The 15016-nt window shown below is 40.5% G+C and overlaps 2 protein-coding genes across 2 annotated transcripts in view; both read left to right on the top strand.

Annotated features, from left to right (window-relative positions):
• Positions 1 to 3041, top strand: part of LOC109478086 — a 17048-nt gene extending 14007 nt beyond the window's left edge. The window contains exon 3 of the mRNA XM_019779561.1: positions 2347 to 3041. Within this exon, the coding sequence (XP_019635120.1) occupies positions 2347 to 2950 (604 nt within the window). The 3' untranslated portion in view covers positions 2951 to 3041. The remainder of the gene's footprint in view (positions 1 to 2346) is intronic.
• Positions 3042 to 8988: 5947 nt separating this feature from the next.
• Positions 8989 to 14824, top strand: LOC109479151 (STAM-binding protein-like). The gene is made up of 10 exons (XM_019781035.1): positions 8989 to 9141; positions 9965 to 10107; positions 10910 to 10974; positions 11479 to 11647; positions 11896 to 12400; positions 12775 to 12908; positions 13198 to 13335; positions 13809 to 13921; positions 14131 to 14233; positions 14641 to 14824. Exons 2-10 carry the CDS (start codon positions 9967 to 9969, stop codon positions 14701 to 14703), a joined length of 1431 nt encoding a protein of 476 aa, XP_019636594.1. The 5' UTR covers positions 8989 to 9141; positions 9965 to 9966; the 3' UTR covers positions 14704 to 14824.
• The last annotated feature ends 192 nt before the right edge of the window (positions 14825 to 15016 follow it).

The following is a 15016-nucleotide window of genomic DNA, read 5'->3' on the forward strand; positions in this document are numbered from 1 at the left end:
TTCTAGAATGGTGTTAATCAATTGACGTCGTCAAATTTACATCACTCAAGTTCAGTGTCATTTGGAAAATAACAGTGCTTCACCCGTAGTTTCAGAGATTGTTAGCGGCTAAAGTTGTGCTTTTGCAGATCGTATACATGTAGATTGCCCTGATACCTACCTTAATGAAGCACATGCCATGTCGAGTACTCGTCATTATGCTGTCCATACCCATTTAGTCTCACCACCTACATGCATCTTAACCTAAAATGGACCATAAGATTTTGTGATATATCCGTGGGATGCCTGCTGCTGCCCAATGCCCTAAGGTTATTGCCCTTTGAAATCCCTCGAATATGTATAAATCTCTTCTCATTCCGGATGCGATTTGTATTTATTAGGATGGTCATATTAACGATAAGATATATGCCGTCTTTAGGACGGGATGTATAAAGTACTCGTGTCCCATGTTTTTCATATCTACACGCGCATATATTTACGGATTTGTAAAGGAAGCGCAAATTTATGGAATATATTTACATCGTATTTAAGCGCACTGAATGGTGACGGAAAGGCGGAATTTGTCTTTCAGCGGCCTTTATAAAGTCGTTAAGTCTGCTAAAATATTTTCCCACCTTTAATACGTCTTTACAGGAAGCGCAAATTTATGGAATATATTTACATCGTATTTAAGCGCACTGAAAGGTGACGGAAAGGCGGAATTTGTCTTTCAGCGGCCTTTATAAAGTCGTTAAGTCTGCTAAAATATTTTCCCACCTTTAATACGTCTTTACATATTACGGAACGTTTGCTTAAATGTCTGTTTTCGTGCTGTGACGTTTAAGCTATCCATAAGAGCAGGGGTCTGCCCCGGTGCGTTTGGCTAAAAAAACGCGGACGGTGAAAAGATCTGAAAAGCCGCGCTGCCCTATCGTCACGGAGAAGGCACTACGCCTGGACGCAAGGCTGCTCTATCTTTAAATTACTGATTTGAAGTTTGGGAGTTTCGGCTAATGGAAAAATGATGTTCATGAGATATAGCCTATGTGGCTTGTGTAGTGTGATACAGTATTGCATAAGCCATGTTAACGCAGAAAAAAACAGACTTGGAGCAGTAAAGAGACGTTCAACTGTTACAACCTACCAAAGGTTACCAAGTGTGTTTGATGGTCTATCCTTATTGTATCACTAGGCTAATTGCCCGGACCCACAGATTTCTACAGATTTCTTATCTTGATCAGAATGTAGAACATGGAGTCTACAGGGTGACATTACCGTAATCTCTCAGATAGTTGTGATCGAACCGCCTCTTCATACTAATATCTTCCCTCTAGTCTTCGGAGGCCCATCAGTCAGTCTGCAGCGATAATGTAGTCTTCTGTGCAATTATAAGAAAAGGTGATTTAATACGGCCGTTCATTTAGTGTTTCCTGACTGTTTCCAGATTTTTACCTTTTTCTTGTTACTACGGGCATCAACAACAGGCATGGGCGGGAATCAAGACTAGTGGAAATCTGCATATCTTATGACGATTACATGAATGTTGTTATTGAAGACAGGAGCCATCAGAATAGTGTTATATTTTATAACTCTACATAAGGCCATGTTGATTTGATTCTATGGATGACATCCACGCGCGCATGAATTTTCGTCCGTTTCCAAAGAAAAAAAGTTTTCGACCATACTGTAAATCGTAGAAAATGAGCGAATATATGTCGTATGTAGAAAAGTATTGAAAAACGATACTAATGTCATAGAATGCCAAAATCAATTCAGGAAAAAGAGAAAACACGAAGAAATGAAAACGAAGAATATTATCATTCGCCATACCATACTCTGTGTGTTTAGTCATTTGTTCAACCTTTATGACCACGTAGATTTCATAATGAAGGAAACTTTTATTCACACGCTCGCGTCAGTTTTGGAGTTCCCAGAGGATGTCATCCATATAATCAAATCATCAACATGGCCTAAACAGAAAACCGTACGGGGATAACATAACGTCCACCATGTAGATCCTGCTATGAAGGCTATGATAAGTACAGCTGCGTGGTGCTTAGTTTAATATGTTGGCGTCATATCATACGCAACAATGATGTGTCCATTGTGTGACGTTAACAAATTGAAAGTTCAGTTTTCTAATATTTTCTTCCAATAAAAACTGGTCCTTGGATGAAGATACATGCCAGTGCCACATTTTACATACATATGACATCTCCAATATGACATTAACAAATTGAAGTTTTCTATATGTATAAACTACTAGTACTTCGAATTTAGGGCGCATTGCTTCACATTGTTGATTCCCGTAAATATTTCATTTCAAGAGTTTTATGTGACTAAAAACAATATCATCTTGTATTTCAGATCAAGCACAGAAATGACAGGTCCACTGACGTTCTCTCTTCTCGTGGCGCTGTCGTGTTCGGTACTGGTCGGTTCGGAGAAGCTCCCCGCCTACGACCCCGCCGACTACCGCCCGGGGGAGGCGGAAGACTGGAAACAGACATGGCGAGAGCTCCTCCACTCCATCCTCCCCGACAGGACGGTGTCGTACCGGCACTACGGGCGGCGGGCGGCCCTTGGTCTTCCCGGGAAAAGAGCCGAACCGACGCTGGAACCGCGCGACGACGACGACGACGACGACTACGCAGTCATGGAGAGATCTGTCAGAAGAAGAGTCCCGCTGTTTGGCTTCCCGGGGAAGCGAACGGCCTGGAATGTCCTGGAAGAAGAAGAAGAAAAGAAAGCTCCATTCGCGCTTCCCGGAAAGAGAGCTCCATTCGCGCTTCCCGGAAAGAGAGCTCCATTCGCACTTCCCGGAAAGAGAGCTCCATTCTCGCTTCCCGGAAAGAGAGGTGAAGAGACGCAGGACGACCTGGTTCCAGAGGAGTGGGCTTTCCCGGTCCAACCCGTGCTGTCCATGCCGTCCAGAAGAGCCCCGTCCCTGGCACTCCCCGGCAAACGATAGTCCGTCTGCAGGCACAGAAATCAAGAGATGACTGTGGTGACAGAAATGAAGCAAAATGAAACTAATTTTGGTCTTTGTATGAAAATTAATTCGTTCATACAAGTTTTTAGAGTAAGCAACAATTGTCATGTATGATCGTGATGTCTGCAGCAATGGCACAGGGCCACAAATAGAGACCTTGGACTTTGAAAAACTGCAAAGTTTCTTGCAAAGTTACAAAAAAACATGAATACAAATGTACAATGAAAATGCAAAACATGAGTAATGAAAAACTTTGTCTGAAGAAGATAAAAAGCTTAAGAAATGAGAATAACAAACACAAATCAATTCAATAAATGATGTGATGGAATATTGTACTTAGTATTTTCATTATTTTTTCATGAATTGTTCCCTCAATGCTTACTGTCCAATTAATACATTAACACACACTCCTTTGTGCTTTACTGAAGTGTTCAGAGGAGTCCCTATTTGATAAGATCAACATTCCTCAACCCTTTTATGTTGCGGATACGCCGTAATAGTGTTTCCAGACCTGACGCATTAGATCAACTGATTTGTACAGCCGAGAGTTCACGCACTCCCGAACGTCACAGCTTTGAAGTCCTATCAAAGGCCATTCACGGTCAGAAGAAAAGGACTTGAAGTTCACAGGAAGCGGATGGAATGTCCGAATGAAAGATGGGAAGTCCATTTGTGGCGTGACACCAGGTCATAGTAATAGGGACGGCGACAAGCCATTAAAAACTTCAAAACAAACCTTTAACCCATTAGATACAGCCGTTGTGACTGTAGCAGAGACTACAGAAGTAACTAGAGTTCCACGATCTCATACCTTCGCCAAATGATGTTAGCTTTTATGAATAACTTATATACAATGTATTAATCCCCTTGATTATGCAAATAGGATCCGCAATTGCATGAATTATATCTGTTGATCATAATCTCCACCAACAGTCTTATTTTAACAAAGAATGCCATTATAGCATTTCCTCATATATTATGCAAATGAGGTCCTTATTTGAATAAGTTATGTTAAATTATGTTCACCTTCACTAAACTTCAAACACCCCAAGTATAAAATTCCAGGCAGTTACCACTATGCAATTATAACATTTTCTCATTAATTATGCAAATTAAGTCTTCATTTGCATAATCGATATCTGCCTGTGTTTCTCTCGTTGTTAATATCATATGTCGCAAGCTTGAACTTCCTATCATGGAATGCAGCTGATTAATAGAATTTCCTCATTAATTATGCAAATTACATCCATATTTGCATAATTGTAATATCATTATGTCAAGCATTACTCAAGCTACCTACATACCAAAAATCATGATGATCCATCTATCGGTTCTTGAGTTATCCTCCTTTAAACATTTGTCCTTTAAACCCCCCTGCAGTTCTAGAGCAAGCAACTAGGGGGCCCAAACTCACGTCACTTCTTCCCCAGCACAAGAGCTACCTGCCATCCAAATTTCGTCACCCTAGCATGTCTGGATCATGAGATATCAAAACCGGAAGTTCAGCTGCAGTACCATGACAAGCCGCCAGGGGGCCCATAATCTAATCAGTTCGAGCTCTCATCAAGACCTACCCACCTACCAAATATCAAGATAATCCATCTAAGCTTTCTCGAGTTATGCTGTTGACACACAGACACACAGACACACAGACAGACACACGGCCAGGAAAGCATAACCTTCTCCAATTCTTGGCGAAGGTAATAACCCCAAACCCAACTTCTGCTTGGAGAGTAGCTTCTACAACATGTACTTCTTCGGATGCAAGAGACTGGTGTTGAGTTTCCAGAAAAACAAGTTGCCCAATGGAATGAATATAACGTGTTCTTACTTTTTGATATCCATGCACGTATCTTGGCTGAGACGTTGTAACATATCTATTATCGGCAGTTTGGTTACGTGTTGTCTGGATAGTCGGCTTGAGTACGGAGATGATATAACACCAACATGTATCCTTGTATTGCATGATGTGATTGATCAATCAAGCTTCTCCCTGCTGAAGCGGCCGTTCGGCACAAAAAGCTATAGAACATCAAAGACAACTATAGCCTCTTCCAGCCTCCAAAGGCGGCTGGAAAGAGTAGAAATTGCCCAAAGGAGTAGAAACTTGCTAAAGGAGTAGTTTGTCGCCCCTGGCACACTAAAAATTCCTCCAACGATTGTAGAAGTTCATACCTGTCTCATACTAGCCACCCACTCTTGTATAAGTTAGGTTAGCCTTAAAGTGTAGTCATTTACTAGTAGATGCCATACTTTGTATCCTATACAATCGTTGTGCAATATAAAGTTATTATGTCATTTGTCTATTTGGCCAGTACTATTCTTTCCAGTCGCCTCTGAAGCCTGGTAGGGGCTAATAAAAACATGAATGCCTGGAAAGGAATAAAAATTATACTTGTTGATACCTAACATACACATTTGTCCTCAATCATTTACGATAAGCATGTACTTCCGTTCAGCAGGAAAGGAAAAAAAATTCTCTTCCTAAGACGTTCCTGTCACGAAACCGCCTCAGTCCGCCTTTGTCGGCTAGCGGCGACCATAATCCACTAATAGGGTATCGCTGTCAGGGGTTCACCGTTTCCGGAGGGGCTGTTTTGTGGTATTCTGTAGCACGCGATTCCTGCTATAAATAAATAAATAAATTGGACTCTACAGTCACCTGAGGACACACCCTACTACAGAGGGATGACAAAGCGGTCCTCGTCAACCTGACGGACGAACGACACTTTATAATAGGATCTACGCGTACCGGTAATTGGGACTAGAGCAGATCAGTGTCTTCGGTAGGAAAAGCATCTGAAATACAAAATGATCCGCAAAGCTTACACTGCAAGGCCGCACAGAGAGGCAATGGCCGTACAGAAAGGCAATGACGGCTCAGATAGATGTACATGTACGCAGCGGAAGGTATCGTAAAGACAGTAAAACCATTATTTCTTCCAGTATATATCAAAGCTGAGTCTTGGTGAATCCGCTTTTATGGTATGGGTTAGGATTATTCAAACAAACAGTGTAAGATATGATTCTATATAAAGTAACAGTAGAAAACAAACATACAAGAAGCAAAGTATATTTATAATGTAGGAAGCTCACAGCATAATACAGGATAGATATTTTGAAAATATAGTAAGGGAAAAACAGTATGTACAGTGTGTATACTGAGACACGGAAGAAAAAAGCTCTTGATACAGAAAATCTACAATCAGAATACAAGAATTGGCAAATACATAGTTTACTTGGTTTCACTAAACCATCCTTTCCTCTAAACCTTCCAATCTACAACTTCACAACTCTTGACTGGCACACATAAATGAGAGAAATGCTAAATAATACTAAATCTCATATATCTTGCAAACAATTCTTGATACAGTATTTTTTTCATGAGCAAGCTGACAATGAAATCTGTTTTAGTGTTCTATAAGAAAATACAAATGCAACTACCAAAGTTGTATGGTATCATGGTATGACGTATGAGTGCTGCAAAAGCTGCAACGGTAAAGAAAAGCATGGCAAATTGCATAGCATGTATAGAGATATACACTAATGCAGGTGTACAGCTTCACACAACATGTAATGTTATAAGCCAAAGAATTCAAAACATTTCTAAATAATGACAATAACAACCCACTCGGTGACGCGGAATGGACTCTAATGGCATCGTTTCAAAATGCACTTTCAACAAAGACCAGATACAACGTCAAAGTTACAAGGAGCCATTTCCTTAAAAATCCAAAATTCTTCTCTCTGTATTTGCAGTATGTAAAAAACAGTATTCCTATAGAACTTTGTAACGCCATAAAAGTAATGCTTAGCCCGGGTGCCATCCTCCGTAGTTTCCGCCTGCTCGAATGTCGCTGGCTACTTCGTGGTAAGAAATTCTGCTACCCTCTATTGCAAACCCCACCGGCCACATTTTTAGTATGCGCAATTTTCTGATAAGATTCTGATCTGATAGAAGAAATGTACGAAAACACTCAGTGTGCTGTCATTATCAACAGGCAAATCACCAGTTACGGAGCTTCCAGGTACGGAGTGGGAGTCAGGCAGGGTTGCTTATTGTCACCTGTCCTTTTCAACATATTTCTTGAGTTAACTAACGTTTGTGATGGATGAGCTGAAAAGTCTTGATTCCACTTTTCAGCTACATGACAACCTCTCCACTGAAGATCTTAGAGAGATATGCTGATGACACCACTCTTATCGCAGCTATACTTAGAAAGCTCCGAATCTCTACAACAGAACTTGAGTCTGCATGTAAAAAATGCGGCAAAATGTAAAGTTATCACTAGTGAGGAAATAGATAACATCATGACAGAAGACATAGCAGTTGAGAAGGTCTCTGAATTTGTCTTTCTTGGAAGTGTCCTCCCTGGTACGACTAGTGAGGAGGTTAGCGCTAGCTGCCTCAGCATTTAGCAGGCTCAGAAAAATAGATTGGAGCCGAAGGGATATTAGCAAAAACCTCAAGGTACGGCTGTTCCTAGACTTATTCTGCCAATTGCTACATATGAATGTGAAACACGGACCATGAAAAAATCGGATGAACTTCTCCTGTTATCCTTTGAAATGAGATGCTTAAGAGCGATACTCTGCATCACCCTTCGGGACCGCACCCCAAATGCAGAAATCCGGTCAAGACTCGGGGCAGAACAAACTATCATTGACAAGATACACACTAGAAGGCTCAGATGGCTTGGGCATGTGATGCGAAGACCAGCAAACACTTTAGTTTATAAGGCATACCATCAGGAGTTCAAACCCCTAGACCCCGGGGAAAACCACCCAAGAGGTGGAAAGACCAGATTCAGAGTGACACCCTAGGGCTTACCCTAAGGGAAGCAGAGACTATTGCCCTTGATAGAGCCGGCTGGAGAAACCTGACGGAGGGGAGCAAGGGGCCAGTACCTGGCCTGTGCATACAGGCAGGTTGGCAGGCATTTTCTGATAGGTTCTAGATCTGATTGCTTGGCGAGTTCTCTGATTGCATGCCATGCTTCGATTGGGTCTCTCAAAGACGACGTTTTTTATCCCCTTCCCTCTAATCTTGCCATGGCGAGTAATTAGGGCCAGGCAATCCGAACCCTGTCAACATGTCACTATCAGAAAACTGATTTGTAGTTGAAAAAAAATGTCCGGCGAGATTTGTAATGGGTACGTACCAATTTCAAATGTCACTATTCCACTCGAACGTGATATAGACTTTATTCAGTCTGCCACATGCAAGGGCAAACGTTCTCAGCCATGGAGAAGCTTTCTGAACCTTGACGCGCCTATGGGAAATCCGTAAACCTCAAACTAGGTCGTGTTCGTTTTCTTTTATTAGTCGTTTCTTCCTGTGGACAGCTAACATCTGCGTTAAACGACAACTAGTACTGCCCATGTACACAATGACATCACTGCAACGCGAAGTGAAAACAGTAAAAATGCAAAAAGGACAGTTTAATGACCTTGATTTAACTCTTGAAATCGCTTTCAACTTCATACATGCGGCACAAATCAGGTGCCAGACGGTGCACCAGAAGTCAAACCTGGAAAAGATACATGTTTTTTTCTGAACTTGGACGCCCGCACGACCCATGGGGAAATCATGATGTTCTCCTCACACCTGACATGGGTACATTATCAGGTGGGTATATGGACGTAATGAGCGTGGCAACTTCCGCATGTCCTGGCCACATCTGATGATGCGAACTCACTCTATGATGTCAAACACGGTCATCGCAAATATTTTCAGTCCCGTCCACATATATTTTCACCCATGAAAACAATTGCCGCAGTCCCTAAGGAGGCCGCATGGCGTCTCTGTTGCGTCAGTATTGCATACGGACATAAGCGTATTGATAGCATAATCTGTAGCCTCTCTGGCAGTCATAAACAATTTATTCATTGATTTAGTCATTTAGTCAGTCATTTAGTTATCAATCTATTCATTCAAGCGATTATTTCTCATGCTACTGTAATATTTGTGCAGTGTATATGGGCACGAGATCAGAGGTCAAAGGTTAAACTTTCTTGTTCCCAGCGTAGTCATTGGACATTGACTCACAGCCAAAAATGGCGTCATTTTGACATCGAAAACATCTGTACGAAGAATTAGTCATAATAATAACCTTTTACTTGCAGGGCACGCCTGATTTTGTCAATTTTTGTATACAGATATTGGACAGGTAAGTCCTATTCATCTTATTTCTGAGTGATACCGAAAGCAAGGCATTGAAAACACCCACTAAAATTCGAGACCCGGAAGTGAAAATATTATTTTGTTCCTTGAAAACGGTACTGTAAGTTTGTACAAGGAGTATCATGGTAAGAACATACATCTCAACCAAAATGACCACAAATGTGTTTTAAAAGAGATTGAGAGCTTTTGAAGCTCTATATTCGCCATAATGTAGTATTTGAAGTCTTAAATAACATATCAAAATATAATTATTATATCTGAATTGTTGCAGTGAACAGCTAGACACAGTGATAATGCATATTTAAGTTTTTTTTACTTTTCTGAGCTCACAATGGTTAAACTACTAGTAAACCATATAATATATGCTGCTGATAAAAACGTAATGGATATAATAATCACTATTCCAAGAAAGATATTGAAGTAATTTAAATGTTTGTCATCTACCTGTAGGATGAGCAAAAATTAAGCATATTTAATATTACACCTTTCCTATGGCTTGACCTAGCAACTTTTCCATGTACAGCAATTCATCCCTACTTCTATCAAGGACATTCTACAGAATGTCCTAAAAATCCCTTGCTTTTATCAACAAGTGTTCAAAATGCCATAGCTATTTCATAGTATGTATTTGTGATTTACTAATAAAATTACTATTTGCGAGACTCTACAGCTGGATACCAGGCTACCAGCTTGTGAACACTCCAGGCACAGCTCAGTATTGCGATGTAACATTAACTTCTCCATATTAAACAAATACTGTATCACATGGCTGATTGACTTTTCTCGACTGTTTCTCTGTTTGCGTTCAGCCATGCCCTTGACCGTGCCACCGTCCCCGGGTCAGCCGTCGGAGCGTGTCCGCATCCTGTCAGAAAAGGCCGCCACGGTCGCGGTGGAAGATTCCATCGCACCGAGGATGTACTTCCGCTCAGGGGTGGAGATGGTCAGAATGGTGGGTACTCAAATGCTAGAAAAACAAATAGTGTTTTCAGTAATAGCACTTTTTTTATTTTAGCAGGCAGCTTCAAAAAGCACCCTTGTAATAGTAACCTTTGCAGAAGGAAAACATATTGTTTTGCTTTGTTTCTTCTTCTTCTTACTCTTCTTTTTTTTTTCCATTCCAAACAAATATGGTTAATGACCTGGACCAGATGGCTGTCCCCATGGTAACTGGTGCACTAGAAGACACCCTGTGGTGTTGGATTACATTATGTAGCAAGTGGTAGTAGAATTTGAGGGGTGGTCATCATGTGTCAGTGTGAGATGTTCACGTACAGAGGTTTGGCGCCATATTAAAGCTCTTTCATACAAGGGGCTACCGGCCTATTTTGAAATTGTATACATATTAAAAATGATTATCAAAGCCCTATTAGCTTTTCAAAGCATTTTTTCAAGCTGGCTGCCTTGTTCACTGTGGTGTCATTTCCAGACAAGTACCTCATATAACCTGACTACCTGGCAGTACTGCTAATCTTCCGAGAAATATTGACTTTTTCATATTTTGATTTTGAGTACTTTGGGAGCAGGGTGTGTATTTGGTGCAATTGTGTGTGTTTGTTGAATGTTACATATATGGTCAAATATGTTCAGAAAAATGCAGTTACAGTACACTAGACGTGTAATTTACTGAGGTAGACATCAGAAATACCTGCATGGCTCCAATTTTACCTGCACTAACAGATGCAAATGGAATATTCAGCCTTGAATGTATATACATATATGTATCTAATGTTGTACCTTTATATTATATACAGGCCACAGTCTACCATGAGGAGGGAAACCTGGAGGCTGCTTTTATCCTCTACATGAAGTTCATCACGTGAGTTTTCATGATTAGATACTGGTCTTCTTATTTCACTTTAGATAATGTTTATGAAAGACAATACTTGTAGATGGAAATGTAATATATTTCTTTCATCCAACCTGTACACATTTTGGGAGAGGAAAGTTGGAAAAAGTCTAGCTAGTTTACTGACAGAAAACAATGCTAAGGCTTGTTAACAAAATTGTTAGGGTAGGGTACTGGTCGCAATTTGCCCCTACTCTTTTTGATAAGTGTGGTGGGTTCTTTAATGTGCTGGAGGTGTGGCTCTCTCATGAGGCTTTTCTGGCTTTATGTCCTATCTGAGATGATTATTGAAGCTAGGCTCATTTTCACCTGAGTCAAGTGAGGAAATAGGTGTAAAGAGTGCCTTTCTCAATGACAACAATGGGGACTGCCTGGGATTTGAACCCAGAACCTTCAGGTTCCTAACCACAAGACCACCTTGCCACTTATATATGTAAGACAAAAGTCAAGCCTGTTTCTCACATTTAATTTCAGCCTGTTTGTGGAAAAGCTTCCCAAGCACCCAGAATACAAGTCTGCTGCTGCAAAGGACAAGCAGACGACCAAAAGGAAGCTGGAGATGGTTTTTCCCGTGGCAGAAAAGTGCAAGAAGAAACTCACGGAGAAATACATGGCAGATCTCAAGGAATGGGAGATGGAAAAGGTGGGATATGAAGCTGATAATGTCACAAAGTAGACAGTTGAAACATCATACATGTACATTAATACCATCATATATGTATAATCCATGCTATTTTTAACTGTGCTATTGAATCTATAGAAAAAAATTTTAGGATACTCTACTCTAGAAATTTTCTCTACTCTAGAAAAAGTTTTCTACTCTATACTTAAATTGAGCATTTGGATTTGTATAGGTATGTTTCACTTACATGATTTCACAATCTTCTCCAGGAAAAAATCATGGAACAGATTGCAATAGAGAAAGAGAAAGAAGCGGAGAGGCAACGGCAGATCGAGGAAGATCGACGGATGGCAGAAAACCTCCTGGAGGAGGAGAAGGAAGAAATACGGAAGGAGTCCCAGGAGGAGCAGTACAGAAGAATGCAGGAACAAAAGAGACTGGAACTGGAGAGAGAGAAGGAAAGGACTTTGGAGGAGAAGGCAGTTCCTCCTGGTGTCCTGCCTTTAGACGGGGTGGTCCCCTTCAGTAAGCCTCAGTCTTGGGACGACAACAAGGGTGGGGTCATCACCACCACTATCTTGGGTCCAGATACAGCCAAACTGGGACCAGCAGCTGGGAACGTGAGCACGCTACCTGGACAGGTGAACGGACAGGTGCAGCCTGAACAGGTGCAACCTTCAGCCCCACCTCCAGCATACTCGCCCCCAGGTGGCCTGCCACCCCCTAAATATGTACCAACAGTGGACCGGTCCACAAAACCAGCCAGTCTCCAGGGTAAGCTTATGGGCAATTGTCCTCATACTTGAACTGACATGTACTGTATTCTTCAACCTGCTATAAAGGTAGCTGTTTGGTACCAAATATGTATTGGTTATGGGGTTAGGTGGTAGGGAGAAGGTTCATGTCCTTGGTGCTGAAAGCCATCAGAACAAGTGTTACGGCATGGTCACATTCGCTGTAGACCAACATCTGAAAACTGAGGAAATAAATTGGTCAACATATTTTACCTTCTTCCTGCTGAAGTAGCCTTTCTGAAGTTTATATTCGTGATGCATTTAGGCAGCAGGGACAAGGTTAAAAGTGACTTGCATCTTGGAAATCTTAAAAGAATGATTGTCTAGAATGTTTTTTCTACCGGTACCTTGCAGATGTTCCTAGCAGCAACAAGTATGGCCTGAGACAAGTGGTCGTCCCACAGGAGATCATGCTGAAGTTTTTGAACCTGGCCCAGCCAAACACTGTCAAGAACGTCGAGACTTGTGGCATTCTGGCTGGAAAACTGGTATCTATTCCTATATGTAAAGTATAACATTCTTTAAAACAGTATAGTAGTATACATGATTTGTACAAATGTACATGTATCATTGTGCAATGAATTTGTTTCTAAGAATTTCCAGATCAAAGCAGATTTTACTCAAATGGGAACATTGTACAGGTACAAATGTTCTTCCAATACTGTGCCTTATACACACTGAATTAAAAACTGACTGCCCATACAGCTTCAATAAAGGCTATAGGACTACATTTTCTTTTTAGATGTAACCAAAGCAAAATTGTCTTTCTCCATCCAGAAACAGAACAGTTTCACCATCACCCATGTGCTGGTGCCCAAACAGAGTGGCACCCCAGACTCCTGTACAACTCTGAGTGAGGAGGAACTGTTTGACTACCAGGACAAACATGAGCTCATCACACTAGGATGGATTCATGTAAGTATAGTCATTTTGTAATGGTTATGACTAATACGCTAAGATACCAAACTACCACTAGACCTCAAATATTACAATTTTTGTTTATTATTTTATATAATCTGAAGGTTCTGGGTTTGCATCCCTTGTAGACCTCAGTGTTGTGCCCTTGTGAAAGGCACTTTACATCTATTTCCTCACTCAACTCAGGTGAAAATGAGTACCTAGCTTTGGTTAGGTGTTCCATGTTTTAGGAGTCACACCTGTCATGCCAATCCTTCTGCAAAAGTGGTAAATCTCAATAGGTAAATATTAGCTTAACACTGTACTATTTATATAGAGCACAGCAATCTAATTGTTGATTCTCCAAATATAATGCTGAACCAGGCATTGAATTTAAGATATACTGTTGATGTTTAACCACATTCCAAGAAGTTGAAACTGTAGTTAGTTTGAAATTCTAACATGATGATTGTCTACTTCTACAACTACAGACCCATCCCACTCAGACGGCATTCCTGTCCAGTGTGGATCTTCACACACACTGTTCCTATCAGCTCATGATGCCAGAGGCCATTGCAATTGTGTGCTCCCCCAAGCACCAGCAGTGAGTACTGCAGTCAAGCATATCAAGCTACAATGCTACCACTAAAACAATCATACATTGAATGCTTGTAGTATTTTACGTGTTTATTCTAATGTAGATGACTGAATGATTTTCCTACAATCTCTTTATGACTTTGATTTGGAATACCTGTGGTGTTTAAAAACAAGGACAATTTGCATTCTGAATTTCTTCTAAATGATGTTTTTCAGGACTGGAATTTTTATGCTTACTCCAAACCACGGTCTAAATTTTGTTGCCAGCTGTAGACAGACAGGCTTCCACCCCCATCCAAAGGAGCCACCACTGTTTGAGGTACACATTCAAGTACAATGTACTTGTACTATCATATTATTACCTTTTAGATGTTTAAGTGAAATTTGGAAGGAAAAAAATGTCTTCTGAAAGGTATGACTATGAAAAATGAAAAATATTTTTAGGTATCAAGTTAAGTATGGGAGACCCAGGATACAAATAGCATGGCACCCAGGCTATTAAAACTGTCTTGCAGCTTTATTATAATTACACATCCTATTGACGTAGCCAATGTGAGTATCCATTGATACCTATAGTTATAGGTCTTTCAGATTTGCTAGAACTTTTATTTTACATCAATCTATTGATACCTAATGAAGCTTTTCATGGAAGTTTTCAAGTTTGTTTCCCACAAAGATCCAGTAGTTATGTCTCTCATACTGATGTGTTTCCTTATGTTTCCACAGGATTGCTGCCATGTGAATGTGGTGCCCACTGAAACTGTTGTTATGGTGGACCTGAGAAATTAGATCCAGAATCTACTGTCAATACAAGGAATATTGACTGAAATATACATAATATACACTAGAAGGAACCTAAGATAATATTCAATGATGACAGCAGACATACCTTTAATATTAATAGGCATAGATTTTTCTTGAATATATAAAATTATCTAAACTAAATTGAAGTGCATTTTGTCACTTTGATACATGTGCATGTACATGTAGAACAACATGATAATTTTTGGGTCAAAATTCAAGGAAAAGGAAAAACCTAATGTTCATGTTGGACATATAAATGTGCAAGTTACATGTATGTACACTTTATACTTTACACTTT

This window comes from Branchiostoma belcheri, unplaced genomic scaffold (assembly GCF_001625305.1).
Source record: "Branchiostoma belcheri isolate BF01 breed outbred unplaced genomic scaffold, Haploidv18h27 scaffold106, whole genome shotgun sequence".
Lineage (NCBI taxonomy): Eukaryota > Metazoa > Chordata > Leptocardii > Amphioxiformes > Branchiostomatidae > Branchiostoma > Branchiostoma belcheri.

Excerpts from the sequence above, each read along its gene's own strand:
- LOC109479151 (XM_019781035.1), top strand. The coding sequence starts at position 9,967 with ATGCCCTTGACCGTGCCACCGTCCCCGGGTCAGCCGTCGGAGCGTGTC. Across the intron at positions 10,108-10,909 it reads GGGTGGAGATGGTCAGAATG|GCCACAGTCTACCATGAGGA; the intron begins GTGGGTACTCAA and ends TATTATATACAG. Across the intron at positions 10,975-11,478 it reads CTCTACATGAAGTTCATCAC|CCTGTTTGTGGAAAAGCTTC; the intron begins GTGAGTTTTCAT and ends ATTTAATTTCAG.